Source organism: Acartia tonsa, chromosome 12, assembly GCF_053477335.1.
Source record: "Acartia tonsa isolate MP-2025a chromosome 12, ASM5347733v1, whole genome shotgun sequence".
Taxonomy (NCBI): domain Eukaryota; kingdom Metazoa; phylum Arthropoda; class Copepoda; order Calanoida; family Acartiidae; genus Acartia; species Acartia tonsa.
Window position 1 is genome coordinate 6,584,449 of NC_137271.1, and position 22,247 is coordinate 6,606,695.

The following is a 22,247-nucleotide window of genomic DNA, read 5'->3' on the forward strand; positions in this document are numbered from 1 at the left end:
GTTTCTGTATAATTTTAACCAGAATCTGTGTTATAAACTTATGTCAAATATTTTTTATTATAGTTTAAAGTATTAAAATGTATTTTCATAAACCAAATATCTTATATATGTTAAAAATATCTTAAGAATTTTTTTCTAACCAAAATTTCAATATTATATTTTTTATGTATTAACCAAAAACATTCATTTTTTATATCTCAAACATTTTTTTTAAAAACTTTGCAAATACCCAAATGGCATTTTTTCAAATTTTGTATATCTATTTTTTAAAATAATTTTGGTATTAGCACAAAACGACAGTTCCCCATTTTTTTGTCACATTACTGACATAACAGCATTTCTAACTGTATAAAGTATTTATCAAATAAAGACTGAAAATTTGAGTCAAAAATTAAATGCATCAAATTTCCCTTTTAAAAATATGTCCATAAGGAAGGAAAGGGTAATCTTTTAAAAAACTAAGATCGGCAACCCTTACCGACAGACAGATTGAATGACGGACAAAAACATTTTTAGAGTAGTTTCATTTTCCAGAGATGGATGTCTTTTATGTTTAATTTCTTAATAAAATATTCTTTTGACTTTTGGTATTGTTCAGGTTTGTGCTATGACAATTTTTTTTTAAATTTGAGTCAAACCAATAAAGCATAATAAACAGTTAAGATTCAGATCAATTAAAATCGCTTTAAACATGTTAAAAAACCTTTAAAAAATGTATTTTGATATATCATACTAGAGCTCTCTATTGTACATAAAATGACATTTGTGTTACATTTTTTAAAAAATAATAAATTTAAATTCAAGTGATGTAATTTAAATAGTTTTTTTGAAGCGAGGCTTGATTTTTTTTGGGGTCTGTATGTCCATCCACACGTAACAGATAGCTTTTATCGTTAATTTTGGTAGGTATGTTAAAATAGTAATATCCATTTGAAACTTTGGATGGTGATTTATGCAAGTCGTAATTATGATTTAGAAGGCGTATATCAACTATATATTTGTTACCAGAAAGTCCTAAAACAAGTTGATTTCACTTTTCGACTTTCTTAATTATAATACAATTCATGTATCTGATTTTTTGCATAATCATTCGATTCCTAGGACAACAAGATAACGTATAATAAGCGAAGCATGTCTATAATCAAGTTCTAAAAATTTTAAGTATGCCCTTATTTAATATCCTGTATACAAGCAAAGGGGTAGTTTCACGAAATGCATTTGAACTTAATTTAGTGAACTGCATATTTTTTCCTGGTTAATTGGGTAAACTACATTTATATGGCATATATTTGAAAGAATTTCAATTTTCTACCACGTAGTTTTTAAAATATCAAGACTTAAAAATCGTCTTTTTAAATTGCATTTATCACAAAAAGACGATTTTCAAGTCTTGATATTTGGTGGAAAATTAAAATTCTTTCAAATATATGCCATATAAATATAGTTTAACCCATTAACTAGCAAAAAATATGCGGTTCACTTAATTAAGTTCAAATGCATTTTGTGAAACTACCCCTTTAAATACAATTTTCAACTATAAATCGAAGTAGTATTGTTCGTTTGTCCTATCGTCTGATTTGAGCGCTACAATTAAAAATCACAAATGTTCAGTAAGAATTATTTAATTTGATTGACTATATAATATTTATTTTGTTGACAGGGTAGGTTTTGTTGATTAGCATGGGATCTGTTCTCCACGGAAGTTGGTGCAGAAACCAACATTGGCGGAGTGGGTCATGGCGCCGTAGGTGTTAAAGGCAATACTGTGGTCATAACCTCTGGCAATGGTAGGGTAGCTGGGGTAGTTCATGGGGTAGTTGGTGGAGTAGGAAGTCATAGGGTAGGTGGGGTAAGTGGAGGGGAAACGGCTGGAGTATGAGGTCATGGGGTAGGCGGCGGTGGGGTTGTAGAAAGAATTATGGTTGGCAACTGTGTTGTAGAAGAAAGCATCGCTGTCAGCCTCGGCCTCGCGCTTGGCAACCACGTGCTCTACATTGTAGTTCTTGGCAATGTACTTGGGGGGCACCACGCCGTTGGACACAGCGGTGTACTGCAGGGGGCTGTTGTAGCTGGTGATGGTGTGGGTGGCGGACAGGGGGTGCTCAACAGTGGTCATGGTGTTGTACTGGTGGTGCTGGTTGTTGTTGTACACCATGGAGGGAGTGGGGTAGGCCATGTTGTTCCTTAATAATACCAATTAAAAATGGGCTAAATTCAGGAATAAGGTATAACCATCAAGCAAAATAAGGTCGTCAATTTTACGATGTGTTGCCCCCCAACGACAGCTGAAAAACACGTATAGGTTTCGTGAATTTTTCCGAATTAATTTCGTTATTGGTATAAGCTGGGCTAAATCATTAACATTTAACGACGGATTGTCATTATTTTTTTCTCAGAATTCTTACTTTGTTAGGATTTGATAAGCCTTGAATGAAGTTTTTTCATTCAGTTTCATGGATGTTGCAAGAAATTAATGTTCTACCTGTTGTACATGTTGACGTTGTTGTACATGTTGTTGTTGTTGTACATCCTGTACACGGAGTGAGACCTCTGGATACCTGTCCAGGGATAGCCAGCAGTATAGCTAGTAGGATAGCCAGTAGGGTATCCAGAGTAGAAGAGGGAAGCATCGGCTTCAGGCTCGGCTGCCACGAGGGCACTCAGAGCGAGAACTACGAACTAAAATATGGGGGGAGGATTAATTTATCGCTCATTATATTTAGATAAATAGAAATGGATATCAAGTTGGTAAGAGAATAGATAAATGTATACATATATTAATAGATAAGTAGAAAAATACAGAGGGCAATGTTAATTAAGTTAATCTACAATACTTTCTTCCCTCCAATTATTATCATAGGCAGAATTATTTACACAGAAAGTGTGGTGCGGAAGATTGATATTTTGTTCATGGTCCTTTTCCAAAATAGAAAGTTGGAAAAAAGAGATAGAAATATATGTAATAAAAACATAAGTAGATAGATAGACAGTTAGATGAATAGATTAATAGACAGAAAGATAGATTGATTTCAGACAGATATATTGATAGATTATCAGAAATTGAAAGCTAGAAATAAAATCGAAATAAACAATGGTGACAACTTCCATAAGAGCCGATTTTTAGGATTGGTCTGGATTTATTTAAAGGGCAACTGTTCAGTAGTCATAAATCAAAGGGAATAAGTTCATATGAATTAGTTATATTTAGCCGTAAATCTTGAAAAGCAGCCGAAAAAGCGTTGCTGACAGGCAACATGTATTATAGAGTAGCTTCGCTACTAAAAAAAAAGAATTAATATTTTTCCAGTTTGGCTTCGAAACTGATTATTATCCGCTGGATTACAATCGGTTCTCAGCCATACTGAAATATCATGTATAGCAACGTATCACAGACAATTTTTTGCAAATATTAAAATAAAATCATAAAATTAATGATTGTTTTGTTAGCCTGGACATTAAGAATCTTAGGTCTAACAAAACTGGTTTGAATTGAATTTCATAATTTTTTATTTTAATATCCGCGGAAAGCTGTCTATAATACGATACTATAAATAACTATTACCATCTTCATGCTGTTGATGTATATTGGTTGCTTGTCCAAAGAGGAATATGAAAATAATCCAACCAACCATCCTTTTTATACAGACAAGCCGGCTAGGTACATAGCTTATAGTTATGTAAGATGATAAAAATCTGGCAAATGGATAGAAAAAGGAAGAGGGGTGATTTGATGAAGAATTAGACACATAGGAGGGATATAGGAATAGTTAAATGACTAGAATTATACTTATAGGCTATACTATGCCTAAATGTAATCAATAAGACATCTTTTTATGCTGATTTATGCATTCTTAAATTTTATGGTACTAACATATTTATATTTTTGTGTTATATTAAAGGAGCATTGTTTAGGAGCATTGTTTGTTTATAAGGAAAAGAACTTAAATATTAATTATTTGCTTTAATTTTACACATATCTACTTTGAAAGAAAACAAAAACAAGGATTACAACATCCATAAGAAGCGTAGCACAACAAAATCCCATAAAAATATATTTTTCTTTTTTTCTTTATTTTATGTCAGAAATTGGTATGCGCTTCTTACACCACGCAAAAAGCTGTGCACACGCCAGTATGGTTAAAAGTCAACATAATTGCTCTTATTAAATGCCATATGATAGGTTTTACAGTACATACCAGAGATCTTAAGAGATAAGACAATAATACATTGTTGTGCATCCCTAATGTGGATAAACATAATTACCCCTTTTGTATTTTAGAAATATTTTTAAAGTTTAGACACTAGTTAGAACCAAGCAATGGGGTATTCCTGTCCAGTTTTTTGTTTAGGAATGAATATTCATTCCAAAACAAAAAACTGGACAGGAATATCATTCTCATTTAAACAAAAACTCATTTTTATGCTAGTAAAATGTGGTTTAATTTTTGTTTTTAAATTTCATATATTTCCCTGGTATAATTTTTCTTTCTTTTAGTAATTAATAAAAATTCTAAAATCTTCCAAAAAAATTTAAAATCTTCTAAAAATGATACCCGGGATATAAATGATCATACCCGGGAAATAAATGAATATTTACATCCACTATTTAAGGGGTTGTTTATATGGGAATGAATATTTAGTAAACGTAACCAGTCATAGTCATACAAAGGTTGCGAAGCTATTTCATTTTATTGAACGGGCTAAATGAGTTTTATTGTATATGCTCAGTAGATATTTAAGTATGCATGTGTCTCGCTAACCGCTGGACCAATATGGTTTTCCTTTACAATGTTGCTTCTCGAAAGTATTATAACTAAGAGTACCACCATCCTCCAAAAAATCTACACTAGAATAGTTAATTTTTATATTCGTAGAAAACTGAATATTATACGATGCTAAAATAATGAAGGTGAGATTCTCTACCAACTCCTCCCCCCCCCCCCCTCTAGCAGCAAGTATACTGCGTGCAAAGATTGATATTTACTTATGGACAGACAGACAGACATGTATACTTGCAAAGTAGCATCGCTACTAAAAACTAAGATATGGACTTAGAATTGACCTTTAAGAAAGACATTCTCTGGGTTTTTTTCAGGGAGGGAGTGGATATTGAACTTTAAATTATACTGGTACTCAAAGTTTTATAACCATGTTGATATTGTTAAATTGATAACTTTGGGTACTTCAAATGAATTTTCATTGGTTGGTTAAAAAATAGTAGTGTCCAAACCTTTTAACCAAAATTTTAATCTACAAAAGAGATAATTTTATTAATCATCATTGGGGATGTATATGAATTTATCATTCATTGTCTTATCCCTTACAAGATCCCTGGTTTATTTCTCAATCTAGGAGGTAGTATAGGAGAAACCTTCTTTTTTAGGGATCAATACAAACATTTTAGCAAGGATGGCAACATTCATAACAGTGAATGTGGCTCTGTATTCAAAGACATTAGAAGGGGGCATAAAAATAGCCTAAAATCATCCCGGGACCTATGTGAAGATTTTATTGATAAGAGAACTCAATCAGTTCAGTAGGTTTTGAAATCTTAAGCTTTAGGAAAGACCTTATCATTGTAGGAATTTTGATAGAAGGTTTTAGATGGTTGAACGATTCTTCTATAAATCAAATTATAATATAACACATGCATTATGCTGTGTGAAACGAACGACCAGACTGACTTACAGACGTCAAAAAAATGAACAGCTTCGCTTTGAACAAGCATGACATTTATTGGAAGAAGCTGCAAGAAAAAGTAGTCTAACTGTGTGTCAGTACAGTGTTTAATCAAAACAACATGATTTAATTTAATAGCGACTATTCGAAGGGGCAAAAGGTCCAAAAAATAAAATCTGATTTTAGATAAACCTAAACCATCACAGGGCCTAAAAAAAAACAACCCCTAAACCCCTTGAAAACCCTTTAAAAAAATTCGCTTGTGTTTTACAAAAATAATACAGCTGGGACTTTTCACACCTAAAATTTAAATTTTTGTGCATAATCCCCCCCCCCAAAAAAAAAAAATTTTTACAACCTTGTTATTTTGTTTACAAAACATTATTAATAATTAGCGATATTGTTTGAACGTCTCTAAACAGGGAAGTACTGTTAAAGGTCTATATAAGATGAGGATTACAAGAAAGGTCAAAATTTTCCCCAGGGCAAATTTTTCATTTCACCTTTACACAGCTAGACTTACCAGGGAGGGAGGGGACATTGGGCTGTATATTACACTAGGCTCAAAGTCTTTGGAGACTTTTCTTGAATTTTTATTAGTTGGTTTTTCATTAGTTGAGTGTCCAAACGTTTTAATCATTAATTGTAATCTACAGAAGGGGTAATTTTGTGTATCACCATTGGGAATGTACATGAATTTATCGGCCATTGTCTTATCTCTGTAGATCCCTGTACACTTACATAAATATATTCGGGTATAGTCCTTTTCACGACATCCCTCCATAAGGAGCGATTCTTCGTATTTTTCACAGTAGCTTTTCTCCTATTTCTAGCCCCTGTGGGGGGCTCTAACCCTGCGGGGCCAATTACCTAACCCTGTGGGGCAATCACCTAACACAATATAACCTAACCTAACCTAAAATAACCTATAAAAAGCCATTTTAAAAATACGAAGAATCGCTCCTTATGGAGGGATGTCGTGAAAAGGACTATACCCATATATTCTAATCCAACCATCCCCCAAAAATGTTTGTTGTGCCACCCGTCCTGCAAATTTTTTAGTGCTTACAAAATGGCTGCTTTTGAAAATATGCCAAAATAACAAAAATAATCCTTTACTTTTTTCTTTGGGGGGGGGGGGGGTCTCCAAATACGAAATAATCTAACCTTAAAAAGAGATGGAGAGGGGGAGCGAAGCACATAGACTTTTTAAATGCTGTCTCAAGAAATCATTCATTTAGGGGGTGGAAAGTTATTGCAATTATACTCAAGAATAAAATTTATTTCTGTATAGAAAATTACTATTATATTGACCGGGTTAATTTTAAAGTTCTGAAAAAGAAAGAGAGGAAGAGAAAGAAATATGAAGAAAAGGATAAAAGAGTGAGAGAAAGAAAGAAAGCGAAAGAAAGAAAATTAGATAGAGAAAGAGTGAAGTTAGGCAACTGTCGAGTCTAGACTGAGTAGAAATATTTCATCGACGATTGTAAAGGAAGAGATCTTGATACATATTACATACCCTATTTATAGACGAGCTGTGCTACTATTAAAAGGTTAATTTGCTGCTTTGATAATACAACAAATTTTGTTCCGATGTTAGGTGAATTCAACGTCGGTTTTTGTACAGTATATTTTGTACAAATTAGGATTTCTAAAGTTTTTAAAATATTCTTACAAAAATTAATTTACTAAAATGTATAAAACAATAATTCTCAAAATAAATATTCGATTGGGTTCTTATTTTAAGGCAAGATTCACACATTTCCAGTGATGGTTTTAAGTTAATTTATTTTCAGATTATAAGTCTTTTGATGTTTATAAGATATTTTTCTAAATCCTTTCTGTCCCTATGAATACAGAGCTCCTAGATGCTATGGGCACTGCCGCTAGTAAATAATAAAGTAGTAGTTTTTATTTTTATTTTATTTGTATCTTAAGATTTAGGGGACTACTGAACCGATTGAGATCTTTATTTTATGAAAGCTTTACAAATGTCCCAGGATGATTATTGGCTATTAAAATTCTATTTTTATGTGGTTTGATGTTTATTTTTTCCTTTAATACAATTTAAATACAGAGCTTCTAGATGTTAGGGGAGCAGCTCCTAGTTTAGCAAACTTTTAGAAGCAATATTTTAGTGGCTATTTGCCTTTGTACTTTTTTTGGTCTACAAGTTGTTTGGCATTCCTAGTTGTTCCATGTGTCATGCCATTTCACAAGGATAATTAAATTTCAAGTTTGGAGTTTAACAAGTTTAATATGCTTATGAATGAAGATAATATTTAGTATGGGCTCCAAACCGATTAATATCCACTGGTTTAGAAAAGTTTCTCAGCCATAAATCATGTTTATCATCGTATTACAGAAATTTTCCACGACTATAAAAATCATAAAACCAATACCACTTTTGATAGCCAGGGCAATCGGGCACACGAGGCTAACAAAACTGATTCAATCTTTTATTTTTCAATTTAATCTAAATATGATATAATGCGAGAAATAATAATTATTTCATCATACCATAAATATTTTTCCGCGGAAAAGAAATTAAAATTAAAAATAGGAATAGGATTAGTTGAGATAAACTTTATTTATGTCGATATCCTTGTTAATTTACTTTTTAAAGTATGTGAACTTTAACAAAAATGCCCTAAAATTTTTTCTAATGGATTTTAAAGGTTATATAGAACTTAATTATGGTTTTAGCGATTGGTAAATTTTCGAGGATTTATATCTTTAAACTGCTGATAACCAAACCACTGGTGATTCATTTGACGATAAAGAATAATGTAAAAAGTATAGCATAAATATAACAATTACTACGTCCCAATATGTTCCATATTTTTAATAAATAATGCTTGTTCGACTTTTTTATTTGCTTGTTTTTTTTTGTAGCAAAGCCACTCTATATTTCCCTTTGTATGACCATCCTTTCGACTGTAAATGTGATTTTCTCGGCTGCTATACAAGATTGACGACTGGAATTTGGGCGATGATTTCCTGTACTATTGAGCATCCAGTACATAATGACTTAGTCCGTTGTCACGCTTCAAAATAATTAATTTTATATGATTGATAGCATATTCTGTATCTTACTTAACTTCAGCTATTTAACTTACTTTGTCCATTTATAATTTTGTTGTGCTTCGCTTAGTATGGATGTCGTAATCCTTGTTTTTGTCTTCATTAAATCTAGAAATTTGTTAAATCAAAGCATAGAATTAATATTTAACTTTTTCTCCTTGTAATTAGCAGGGCTCGGCAACCGCGCGTCATCCGCCTGTAAGACTCAAGGACAACAACCATTTACAATTTAAAAAATCAACTGGAAGTCTAAACCCACTCTTAAAAAAGCTAGGACATCATTAATATACCCATTTGTAATATAAACATATTAATATAAATTTATAAAAAAAAAAAATTTTCAAAATTTGTCAAAAGATTTTTTCTACCTAAATTGGTTGAAAGTTTTAGAGTTATGAAAAATGATAAAAGCATTAAGGCACACGGTGCGACCTATAAGTATTATTCTAGTCATTTAACTATTCTTTTATCTTTCCTACAAGTCTAATTCTTCATCAATTCACCCCTCTTCCTTTTTCTATCCATTTAGCAGATTTTTATAATGTTACATAACTATAAACTATTTACCTAGCCGGCTTGTCTGTATAAAAAGGATGGTTGGTTGGATTATTTTCATATTCCTCTTTGGACAAGCAACCAATAAATATCACCAGCATGAAGATGGTAATAGTTATTTATAGTATCGTTTTATAGACAGCTTTCCGCGGATATTAAGATAAAAGATTATGAAATACAAACTAGTTTTGTTAGCCCCAAGAGCTAACAAAGCAGGCATTAATTTTATGATTTTTAAAAAAATATTTGTGAAAAATTATCTGTGATGCTGTGCTATACATGATTTTTCAGTATGGTCAGGTTGTAATCCAGCGGATATTAATCAGTTTTGAAGCAAAAAAAAAGCATTTTTTCTTTAGTAGCGAAGCTACTCTTTAATTCTCTTTGTCTGTCCGTCGATAACACTATCGGGTTAGGCTATTCAAGATACATAGCTTAATTGATTTATGACTACTGAACAATTGTTCTTTAAATCATTTGTCCGCAAATCTATCCAAGATTTTTGTGCTTCGCCTCTTATGGACATTGTTAACCTTGTTTATTTTGAGCTTTCGATCTATCCATCTATTTGTCTGATAATATATCCATCTATCTGTTTGATGAACTTTTAAAATATATGTATCGATTTATCTATTTCTTAAATTGTCTTTTACTAAGAAAGTCCTTGGATGGTTTAAGGCTACTTTACCACCGTTTCCTAACCCTAGGTGCTAGGTGCACAGTCACCTAGTTTATCTATATTGTATGTGTCTTAACTATAGCAAAGTATCATCTCCTTTTCATCATATGTATATTATCTATCTATTTATCAATATTAAGAGATTGAAAAATGAGCGATAAATTAATCCTCCCCCCATATTTTAGTTCGTAGTTCTCGCTCTGAGTGCCCTCGTGGCAGCCGAGCCTGAAGCCGATGCTTCCCTCTTCTACTCTGGATACCCTACTGGCTATCCTACTAGCTATCCTGCTGGCTATCCTACTAGCTATACTGCTGGCTATCCCTGGACAGGTATCCAGAGGTCTCACTCCATGTACAGGATGTTCAACAACAACAACATGTACAACAACGTCAACATGTACAACAGGTAAAAAATTCAAAGTGACAATATGTCATAAAAATTGATTAAATGTAGAAATTATAATTAATTATAATAAGTCCCAGAATGGTATTAGGCTATTAATTTTTTAAGATTCAAATCTTGGAATGGTTTTAAGCTATTTTTCTATCCCCTCTCTGCTCTTGCAATACAAAAATGTTAAAGGATTTAGCCCATTTATAATTGATATTAAGGAACAACATGGCCTATCCCACTCCCTCCATGGTGTACAACAACAACCACAACCAGCACCACCAGTACAACACCATGACCACTGTTGAGCACCCCATGTCCGCCACCCACACCATCACCAGCTACAACAGCCCCCTGCAGTACACTGCTGTGTCCAACGGCGTGGTGCCCCCCAAGTATATTGCCAAGAACTACAACGTTGAGCACGTGGTTGCCAAGCGCGAGGCCGAGGCTGACAGCGATGCTTTCTTCTACAACACAGTTGCCAACCATAATTCTTTCTACAACCCCACCGCCGCCTACCCCATGACTTCATACTCCAGCCGTTTCCCCTCCACATACCCCACCTACCCCATGACTACCTACTCCACCAACTTACCCATGAACTACCCCAGCTACCCTACCATTGCCAGAGGTTATGACCACAGCGTTGCCTTCAACACCTACGGCTCCATGACCCACTCCGCCAATGTTGGTTTCTGCACCAACTTCCGTGGAGAACAGGTCCCATGCTAATCAACAAAACCTACCCTGTCAACAAAATAATGATTCCTGTATAATTGTTGATGTACCTGTATAAATAGATAGATAGATCTACACAATCAAAATTAATACAAAATCATTTGTTTTAATTCTGATTTAATAGCTATATGTTTTATTTTTGTACCAATGAGAAATTTTATGTAAATAAAAAAATAAATTCTTACTAAAGATTTGTGATTTTTAATTGTAGCGCTCAATGATCTTTGTTTGTCTGTTTGTAATAAAGTATCTCGCTAACCGCTGAACCGATCGGATTCTCCTTGACATGGTAGCTTTTCATAGGTTCCGGGAAGGGTTATAACTTTTTTTTGGGAAGGGAAGGGTACCATCCCCGTTCCAAGAGAAATCGACCAGAGAAAAAATTACCCCCCCCCCCTTCTACTTAATTTTCATTGGTTGTTTCAAACAAGCTGTGAATAAACTTAAAAAAAAAATATTTTTGATACACAAAATTGAGTTAACAATCATTCGGGATTTACATCAATTGATGTTCTATTGTCTTATCCCTTAAGAATCCTGTTATGTACTGTAAAACCTATTTTATGGCATTTAATACGAGCAATTATGTTGACTTTTAACCAGTTTCTTAACAGTTTTTTGCGTGGTAAGAAGCACATCTAAATTTCTGACACATAAGAAAAATAAGTTAAAAGAGCTTATGCGAACATTTTTCTACTTTGAATTATAGATAACGTACAGACATACCACAATAGAAAGTAGCTGCGCTACTACTATAATTAGTAACCAGACCCTTTATCTACGAGTTTGCTAATTATCAGTGCTAAAAATCTGGGTATTGTGTGTGCGAATGGGGCGTTTGTCCATATTTAGGTATGGAGACCGCTCTTCTATGAGTACTACTAAAACCTAATTTTAATGCAATACACATAGACATTCTCATCGTCGGTTCGTTTGTTTAGAATGCTTAACCCTCTATTCCCACAAGTATAATACGAATTTGGTTGAGCTGGTGGAAGCTCAACAAAAGACCCACGCGAGGTATTATGTTGCTTTAACCTAAGAATAAATGGTTGGTTTTGATATTCGATCAGAATTATATAAGCGTATTAAATATTAAGGAAGGAAAATGTTTTTATAAAGTGTATTTATATTACAAGTGCATAAGTTAAGTATGAAAATATTTACAGGATAAGTGTTAAAATTATAAGTAGAGTAGGACAGAAATGTGCCCTAAGTCCCAAGCAGTGAATTGTGCTAAGTGTTAGGATTCTAACATAAGGCCTGAGCTCAATTCATGCTAAGTACTAAGGGGCCTAAATTTAAACTACAATGCATGCCAAACAACTAAGTCATTACCTTTTAAAGCCAGAAAGAGAAGTTGATGGTAGGAGAGTTAATAAATAACTGAATAAATTCAAGAGGTACATGCTATAACATTAGCTCTGGACCAGGATTTTAGTGTTTGTCTGTGCAATTAAATATCTGTGTGTTAATATGTGACGTAAATCAGGCATGGTTGTAGGCATACATATGTGTACTGGTTGTTTATATGATTACATTAACTATAAACATAATATCTTTAATAAACATATACTATTAGCAAATCACATACAGATTACCATGAATAGGCTAGCGTTACCCATATATGGTGTCATATAGGTAAAGATAGGCCTATGAATGCATAAATTGATACAAATAATGCCTTGGGCCTAGCTAAAGTAATTGTGTCTTGCCCCTGAGTGCTACTAGATAATTGCGGGGCACGCGTCAATCAAATATTCATAATATGCTCCATAAAGTGTTGACTTTATATCAAGCATAGATAGATAGTTGTGGATGCGAAGCATTTCTGTAAAAGTCTCATATGTACGTTCAAAGAATTTGAAAATTGAGGATCGCATCTCCAATGGGGGTAAGTTGTTAAAAAAGAAAAAAGAGAAAAAGAAAAAGTTTAGTAGTCCCAGTATATAGGCATATATAATAAACTATAAATGTATTCCAAGCTAAGCTAAATACGCTTTCCATTAAGAAAGTAAGCTTTGCGTATTTTCATAGCTGGGTATACAAGATGATAAACCTCCCAAATAGAATACATTCTTTTCTTGAGGGGTTTAGTTTTATCTAACATTGTCACATCAATAAATGTTTTTGCGTTGGTTGTTCTGGATAGTTCAGCTTCTTCTGATGATGAACTAGGTGGTGAAATGCTCTCTTTCAAAGTGTAGGTTGAGGTTGGGGGTGAGGTAGATATGTAGCCAAGGGCCTCCACTTGTGCTACCTCGTTGCCATTCTCGTCCAAGGTGATTGAGTGATTTTCCAGGTCATAGTAGAGTTGGTTGAGGTCATTGGTAGAGAGGGATAGTGTGCTGCTGGAGCTAGTGTCACTATCGGTCTCCACTCTACTATCTTCTCTGGTATTCAGGGCTGTATTTAACAAGAAATTCCTGATGGTGATGGACAGGTTCTCTGAGAATCCATCGTACTCTGGTGTGGTGATAATGTTGTTGTTCTCGTCTATAGTGTCGAGGTGTTGACAGGAACACAACCGCAATCCGTCCAAGGTAGGGTGGTGGTAGGGCTCTAATACTCCATGATCATCTAGGTTATCTCCAGGCTGGTCCATGGTAGATCCTAAAAAGAGTTAGTGCGCGTGCTCCAACCGGTTCCTTGGGGTATCCTGGCTATGGTAATCTAAACAAAAGAAGTTTTAATAATCTTTTATTAATCATTTTATCCCTGGGATATTCTAGAAATTCTTTTCGTTACAGATAGACCTATAATGGATTGATTAGTTATCTCTATTTCTGTTAAATATAACTGTTTCCTGAATTTAAACAATATTTTATATAAAAATTTATAAGTACAATTAGTATTTGCATATCGTATTAATTTCTTTGGTTACATTACTCGTATATATGTATAAATATAAGATTTTACTAACAATAGTTGGTAACCCTTGTTTGTATATTTTGTATATGTACATATGGTTTATACCATTGTTGGCATTAGCTGTATTTATTTTATTTTTTTACACGAATAAATTTTAATCATTTTAAAGACCAATGTCTTACATTACATCGCTTGTCAAGTATACCTTTTAGACTTAATATCTACAAAATATATCGTTCGACGTCCGTAATTAACTTTTACGTAACAATAAGTTGTCAACCCTTTGTTTATGTTTGGGCGGTCAAAAGTGATAGGGGTTGGATTTGAGCGAGGTTATAAAAAGCTGGCGGCCCAGTAATTATGCTCATTTTATTAATAATTGTCTTTGCGAGCGGAGCTTGCGTTCGAGTGTTTAATTTTACCGCTAAATTCCAAGAGAATTTATATAAAAGTGATAAAATATAGTAACCCGTTTGTTTTATATGAATGTTTTTATGTTATAGATTGTTGATATGCCCATTATTGCATTCGTTAGCCTCTATTTAAGACTCAAGAATCTTATTTTCTTCGTCGATAAGGCATTTATCACTATATTTTTGATCGAAAGTGGGTTAGAAGTAATATGGGTATATCTTCAATCTATGACAATTTTGTTTTATATAATATTTGTAGTTTTGATAGGACATATCTGAATCATCAGGTAAATTGACGTACCTTGTTTTGTTTACGTTTTCCGTCTGCAAAAGTTAAATTCGTTCATCGTAAGCAAAACTTATATTGATACAGATATGTTCCATCATTTTATTCGTTTTAACTTTTGATTACAGCGTCCCTTTTTATAATCAAAATTTATTGAGTCCCGACTCAAATCTTCTAAAACAATTTTACTATAGGTTTTAAAATAAGATTTTCTTTTTACTTAATTCAATTATAATGACGCTAATTGATAGGTTATTTACGTTACGAGTAACTCAACCATATTTATTTTAAAATGGTCGCTTACAAAAATTATATTTAGCTAGCTTTATCGAAAGTGCTTTTAAAACGTCATTGAAAATATTCAGATTTAGCTAGTACATAAGTTTTAATTGCTTGATACATCATAATGAAGATGTTTTTGATAGCTCAGCGATAGCTATTTTTAAGCGTTGAATCATGTAAAATTAATTACATATTCTTTAACTTAATTGAATCTGATAAAACAAAGTTTTAATGTTTGGATAGCTTAGCGATAGCTATTTTTAAGTGTTGAATCATGTAAGGTTAATTACATGTTCTTTAACTAGAATAAATTTTACTTATAAATGAATAAATCAAAGTTTTAATGTTTGAATAGCTTAACGATAGCTATTTTTTTAGCGTTGAATCATGTAAGATTAATTACATATTCTTTAACTTAAAGTATTTTATTTTTAAATGATAAATCAAAGTTTTAATGGTTAGGAAGCTCAACCATAGTTGCTTAAAATACTAAAAGAAATATTCGTGTGTACAGTCTTTTTCATAAAATTAACTTTACTATATTGCCTTTCAGAATCACTAGTCCTCTATTTTAAATTTACATCCGCTTATAATGTATATTCCTGACAGCCTGGACGCGCATCAGAATATTAAGGAAAGATTCGAGGAATCGATGAGAGCGGCTGCGGCCACTCTTGCCAATTCCTCGCTTCTCGAAACCTCCTTAGACGACTCGAGTTCAGTGTACAGCGACGCGTCTGGGATGCCAAGCCTTGCTGACGTTGATGACTATGGGAGTACAAGTACTTTTGATACTGTAGAGTCCGAAAGGGATCAAGGGGAGATGTTTGGCAACGAGCATCTCTCACTGATGCTTAGTAGAACGATACAAATCATCTGGTCTCTCCTCAATTCGGTGATGCAGAACTCCTGCGGTGACATTGGTGACGATGTTGCCGGAGGCGATTCTGGGTCTGCCGAGTCGAGGAGAGACCAGAAGACGAGTCTGGACGCACTCAACATGGATGGCTTAATTAACATGTTGTTGGGTTTAGGCTTGTTTTCTTGTGCTCTCATAGTGGTCTTCTTCGGTGCTGTAGGGCTTGAGACTCTAACACGTTTAGACAACACCTCAGACAGGTCGCTGGCTCGCTGGATAAGAGATGTATGTACGCGCCTCCGTAATATAGGCGTCAGGACCATTGAGCTTCTTCACTGCGGTAACAGGACCAACAGGACTAGATCTGGAGTTACGTCGCCAACTGTGGAGCCGTCGGATACAGGCATGTATGAAGCCGCGTCCTCTGTGATGGATGATATTCTGTCAGATACACAGGTGAGTTTTCTTCTGTTGTATATTTCTTTTCTGTTTTGTATATTTTTTTTCTAGCCACCCGTTTTGTCTAATAAAGCATCATGATGTTGCAGGGTTGTTCTGTCCTATTCTCACTTCCTCAACATTGACTTTCGGCTCTTCCATATATATCGCTCACCGTTTGTCGTCGTTTTATGTCGCCAGAGAAATCCGCTCGGTTACCGCAATTAAATTGAGATACCAGTTAACATTTACTAAAATCTTAATTAGCAACCTAATATTATTTCCCTCTGGGAAGGTTGAGAGTTTGCTCGTGCCGCACGTTTCTCATTGGGCTTTTAAATGTTAGATCAAGACTTTAATGTTTTCTTTTTGTTTTAGGCTCCCTCTGCTAGTCCATCGACTCCAGCCGAAGTGAGATCCAGAGTTGGGCTGTTTGCTGTACACCGCCTGTCTGCCACTGAGGATCGAGTTACTGGAAGTAATGTGCCTGCGGGATTGGACACCCCGTCGGGAAGTCCTGGCTTCCGTCCGTTGATCTTTGATCAAACAGAGCGTCTTCATGTAAGTATCCATGCTTTAATTTTTCTATATTAATTTTCAGAAAGAGGCTGTATATTTGTACATGTATCTAGAGGTATTTGCAACTAAAATTCTTTTATTGGTAGAATATTAATCTTAAAATATATGGTTGCATAGGCCTTTTTTTTTTTTTTATTTTTGAACCGTTTTAAGATTTGAACTCTATTATAAAGTGGGTCGACTCGCTACCTAATCATATAACTTTGCAGGATTTTAGGCATTCTGATTTCCTGATATTCCTAGATTCTTTGTTGGCGTTGCGATTAAACTAATAAAATCTATTATATTTTAGGCGACCAACTCAATCCCCCTGACGCAGTTCTACACCACTATGGGGAGGTGTAATCGGGTCAGTTCTGAGAGGACAGCTGAGGGATCCAGCGACAGCTCTTCCTTGAGCTCTATTATGTGCCTTAGTCGCATTGAGTCTCCATCTGCAGCTGATTTGTCTGAGGTAAGTTTGATAAGCTCTTATAATATTTCTTTGTTGCAAAAATTACGTAACTTAGACTAGGCTGTTTAGCTCAGATAGCTATGCTTTTGGACAATAATTTTACTTTAACTATGGTGTAGTTCCTTCCTAATAGTTAATATTAAGATTCTGGATAAAGTATTAGTGATGTATATAAAAAAATTGACTCGCAAACATGTATGGATAAGCGTTGATACATTTTCTTGTGAACATTTATTAAAATGATTGTCTAATAATGTCCCTTTTCTTAATTTTAGGATGCGGCCAGTTTAGTCCCACTGGTTGACGATATCGAGGACGCCGATCTCCCGCCCATTAGATTTAATGCGGTGAGTGATGAGATCGAGTACCCCACTCCACTGAGAGTTCTCAGTTTGGAACGTCTGCGCCGCTCCATGCGTACTCCAACTCCTGCCATTTTGGAAGAGATAACATCAGCGGAGAGTAGCTTCAATTCGGCTACACATTCCTCAGATAATAACAGGACAGAGGATTCCGGCGTTGAGGGAGTCCCTCGACGTCGGGGTCCCACGTTCCCTAAACGTACGCCGTAAAGTGGCGCTGTTAGCTTGGTTGAATATGACATACAAATTTTAAGACAATGACCAGTTTTAGACAACATGTGACTAAATTTACAGATTTTCTAATTCTTATGTAACTAGTCAAAATAGTAATCACTATGAAGTAAAGACTTTTGTTATTAGACATTATGACTTTTTATACTGTACAAAACCAAATATTAATTTACACTTCTGCCATTATGTTATGTATATACATGTTTAGTCTGTAAGGATATTTAGTATGTAAGGAAATGATTATAAGGTTGTATTTTCTTTATGCCCATAATTTAAAACTTCATTCAATCTTAATTACTTTCTTCGTAAGCGAACTAATCTTTTTCTTTTCTCAATAGTATATTAACAACTGTAATTACAGCCTTATGTCACAGTTTATTCATTCTTGTTAGCTTTTAAGGGTTATGTATATATAGATATTTAATCGAACTCGCACTTCAGTAACTTTTCTCTAAATTTCATTTATATCCATCCCTGTGCATTAATCGTGAATTTTAATTGTGCTGTGATATAGAGAGGACTTGTAAATAGCATATATATTTTTTTTGTTGTGACCAATATCTAAGTAGACTGAAAGACTGACGTTAGACAAAGTTATTTACATACGCTTATTCAAGTATTTTTAAGAAAACTCATGTAAAGACTGTTTGTGATTCAAGTAATTAAAGTAATATCATTGATTGGATGATCTCATTAAGGAAGCTTTATTTAATTAGTAAGGCTTAGAATAAATAGCGTTTCCCTTTTAAATTTCAATACAATAGTCATAAAGCTTAAAGTTTCAAGGTAAAATGTTCTTATGTCCCTTTAAATTTAAACCTAAGTCTTATTTCCAACAAGTAGAGTTAAATTTTTGGCTCACGTTGGCTTGTTGTTAGGCTATGTGCCTTTTATATATGTACAAATTCAACATTTAGCGTTCAATTAATAGTATTAGCAATCTCGAAGTTTTATTATGTGCCAATATACAGCTTATGTCCAAATTATATTAACTAAGATGTTAAATTGTCAGAAAACTTCTTACTATCATAATGTTTTTCAAATACTGTAAAAATAAAAATTTATGTTCTGTTTTCAAAATTGATTTAATTTTATATTTTCACCAAAGAAAAATATTTGTCAAAAATTTTATACCTTTTCTAAAGATTATTTACTTTTGTTAAAATAAATATAGAGATTTTAAGTAGCATATACACTGTTATTTACTGATTTAGTATTTGTTGTGTACAACTCCCGTTTACGTAGCTACTCTATAAGTATTACTGTCTGTTCCTTAATTTAGTTAGATACATGATTAAAGTTTATTTTTTTACAAGGTGCTTAGACTAGCTTACATTCACTTGGTTTATGATAACTTTTATAATTAACAAAGTTTCTTGCTATGTTCTTTTTGATATCTCAACTATGATTTATGCGATTAATTTCCTATCGTTTTCAATAATTACATAGAGATATATGAGAATATAAGTATTTTACATCAATACACATATGTACAAGAGGTTTTATCATATGCAAAACTTTTATATCGTTAGGATACGTCCGTACGTCATTGTTAGAAATCAGATTATAAGAATCAGTTTTAATCTAGTTTACTCTTCGTGGATAGTGGGGAGAGTACAATGTCCAGAAATGAGGAGGACTGTGTCTCTCAGATTCTCTATTTGGCGTGCTACTGCCCGTAATTCGTCTGTTATAGTCTGTCGGCTTCTATACTCTTGCTGTCTATACCGTATAACCAAACGGTTGTATGCGTCTCTATAAGTGTTTCTAAGTATACGACAATGCAAGTATCGTACAATACGACTAGGTTGGCTGATTCCACAACTAATTTTAAACGATAACATTTCTTTAATCATCGTAAGCAAGTTATAACAATATTCTACTAGGTTCACGAAGGTCTCATGTAGAATTCGTTGTGATCTAGGCATAGGCTTTCGGAATCTAGTTTGCATTTTATAGCTTTTGTAAAATATTCTGTTAAGACTTACGTGTTATGTGATAACTGTAGTACTTCACAAGGTTGGTGATTTCCTCACTTGTGGATATGTTATAGTAAACTGACTCAATTTCAGGATAAAATTTAAGTTATCGTTATTGTTCACTACTACTAAAATTCTGAGTGGGCGTTTCCTGTCCGAAGTTATAATTAAAGTTTTTGACATATTTTTTTTGTATGTAGAGTGGTTATAGTTTCTAATAACTAATCAACTCATCACAATTCAAGGCGTATATATATAGGTTGCCTAATAGTACTGCTATGTTTGTATACTTTATACAATTTGTATTAAATGTTTTTAAATAGTTTTTGTGTATATATCAGGGTGCGTATTTAACATTCGTAACATTCGTATATTTGTACAATCTGTATCAATCGTTTGACTCTGTTTGCCTATACAGAATCAAAACTTTCTATATGCAATTTTTATGTAAGTGTTTTTGAAGGGATCGACTTTTTAGTCGACGTATATTGCATATAGTTGGTCTCCCCTGCTGAAGAGAAAAGATGTATATTTTACCACTGGATATATGACCTTGAGTGGGAAAATTTACATGAATATGATAACTTAGTTATCAGATTAGAATAACATATTATCATATTGTTCACAAGTTTACAGGGTAAATGGAAATGTAAATTATGGTTGTGAACTTGTGCCATTCCGAAATCTGACATGTCTATCATTTATTTTCCTAAGTCGTCGACCTCCGGTAATAAATACGGAATCTAGTGTCATGTCCTCATCGGCACTTGAGTCCTCTATGTCCGAATCAGAGTCTAATGGTTTCTTATTTTGTGACGCTTGTTTTCGTGTTTCCAAGGGTGAGTGTGCGCGTATTCCTGGTTGCGGTTCCTTTGAATTAACCGGGAATATAAGCGGAAGTGTGTCATTTTTAACTAATGTGGCTATCTCTTGATTTGTGAGTTTATTATAAGGCTTTGTAATAATTCCCTTTATTTCCTCTGGGAGGGTGTCAAAATGTTCGTCAATTGGCTTGAACTTTTTGATTTCGTTGAAAGAGTATTTAAATATTTCAGTTCTCTTGTCAGAAATTCTTTCAAGCTTGCAACTGTTAGGGCTTACATCCAAAACTCTATAGGGTGAAATATGATAGATAGGAGTAAGATTTGGGTTAACACCAGGTGTAATAGTGTTATTTCTAACCAAGACAAGATCTCCTATATCAAATTGTTTGTGTATGCGGGTTTTGTTAATATACTTTAGTCTTGCCTCCCTTCCCTTTTCAATAGCTTTTGCTGAAATGTCCAAGTTTTCTTGTATACCGTCTGAGAGGTCTTGCACATAAGCTTCTGTGCGTGCTATTTCAGGGTGATATTCATCCGGTTTTATTGCTCCAAAGAACAATTTAGACAGGGAGCTACGTGTCCCGAATAATAATTCCATGGGTGAAAATCCAGTTTTTGGTATTTTAGTGCAATTATATTGTCGGACTATTAACGGTAGTAGATATAACCATGAGGTTGTTGAGTCTTGCGCTAAAATTTTAATGATTGGCCATTTTATTACTTTGTTGCTAGCTTCCACCAATCCTTTAGAGGGTGAAAAGTACGCAGTAGAATACAAAACTCAGATGCCAATAGAAGCAAAGAATATCAAATTTTGCTTTTCTAAAAATGATTTTGCATTGTCACACAATATTTGTCTGGGGGAGAAATTAGGATAGAAATAAAACATGAATTTGTCTATAAATTCACGGGATGTGAGTGATTTCATGGGATATGCAAGAATCATTCCTGTTAGTTGGCAGACTATAGTGAGGATATGATTATAACTACGATAGGGGGGTAAGGATTGTATATAGTCAATACTTACACATTCAAAAGGTCTTGAAATTGTACTATAAGTTCCTACTTGTTCTAGTTTTGTAGATGAATTTTGAAGTTGACAATTTAAACAAGATCTAGTGTAATTTCTAACATATTTCTTAAGGTTAGGGTGGAAGAAATTTTGCATATTCAAAAGCATTTTAATTTCTCCACTATGTACTAACAAAAGATGAGTATAGCATACTAATACTGGTAATAGTTTGGTTGGGAGATAAACCTTTAAATCTCCTTTTATTTTTGTAAACAGAATCGTGTCTTTAAGTTCGTAGTTCTGTCTTTTATAAGTGTAGGTGTTTGATTTAGAGGTTAGACAACGTGTGTAAATATCAGAGTATTCCTCTTTTTGGTTTGCAATTATATTTTCTATGCTAATTCTTTCTTTTAGGATTTCCAAAGGTCTTAGTACTTTGCCTATAACTCTATGTTCTGCGGCAAGTGAATTTATGGTGATTTTGGGTTTTTGTTGCTTTGGTTGTGGGGGTTGTTCATCATAACCCAA

General features: G+C 33.7%; 2 protein-coding genes across 2 annotated transcripts; one reads left to right on the top strand and one right to left on the bottom strand.

The window, feature by feature from the left end:
* Positions 1-1,626: 1,626 nt before the first annotated feature.
* LOC145334007 (uncharacterized) lies at positions 1,627-3,695 on the bottom strand. Its single transcript, XM_080179283.1, has 3 exons — positions 3,563-3,695; positions 2,483-2,679; positions 1,627-2,183 (listed from the first exon to the last, which is right to left on the bottom strand). Exons 1-3 carry the CDS (start codon positions 3,569-3,571, stop codon positions 1,676-1,678), a joined length of 714 nt encoding a protein of 237 aa, XP_080035409.1. The 5' UTR covers positions 3,572-3,695; the 3' UTR covers positions 1,627-1,675.
* Positions 3,696-9,293: 5,598 nt separating this feature from the next.
* LOC145334008 (uncharacterized) lies at positions 9,294-11,320 on the top strand. Its single transcript, XM_080179284.1, has 3 exons — positions 9,294-9,426; positions 10,183-10,403; positions 10,610-11,320. Exons 1-3 carry the CDS (start codon positions 9,418-9,420, stop codon positions 11,121-11,123), a joined length of 744 nt encoding a protein of 247 aa, XP_080035410.1. The 5' UTR covers positions 9,294-9,417; the 3' UTR covers positions 11,124-11,320.
* The last annotated feature ends 10,927 nt before the right edge of the window (positions 11,321-22,247 follow it).

What these genes read in the sequence shown, in the direction of transcription:
- LOC145334007 (XM_080179283.1), bottom strand. An exon ending in AACGTCAACATGTACAACAG is followed by an intron (nt 2,184 to 2,482) that starts GTAGAACATTAA and finishes GGTATTATTAAG; the next exon opens with GAACAACATGGCCTACCCCA.
- LOC145334008 (XM_080179284.1), top strand. An exon ending in AACGTCAACATGTACAACAG is followed by an intron (nt 10,404 to 10,609) that starts GTAAAAAATTCA and finishes ATTGATATTAAG; the next exon opens with GAACAACATGGCCTATCCCA.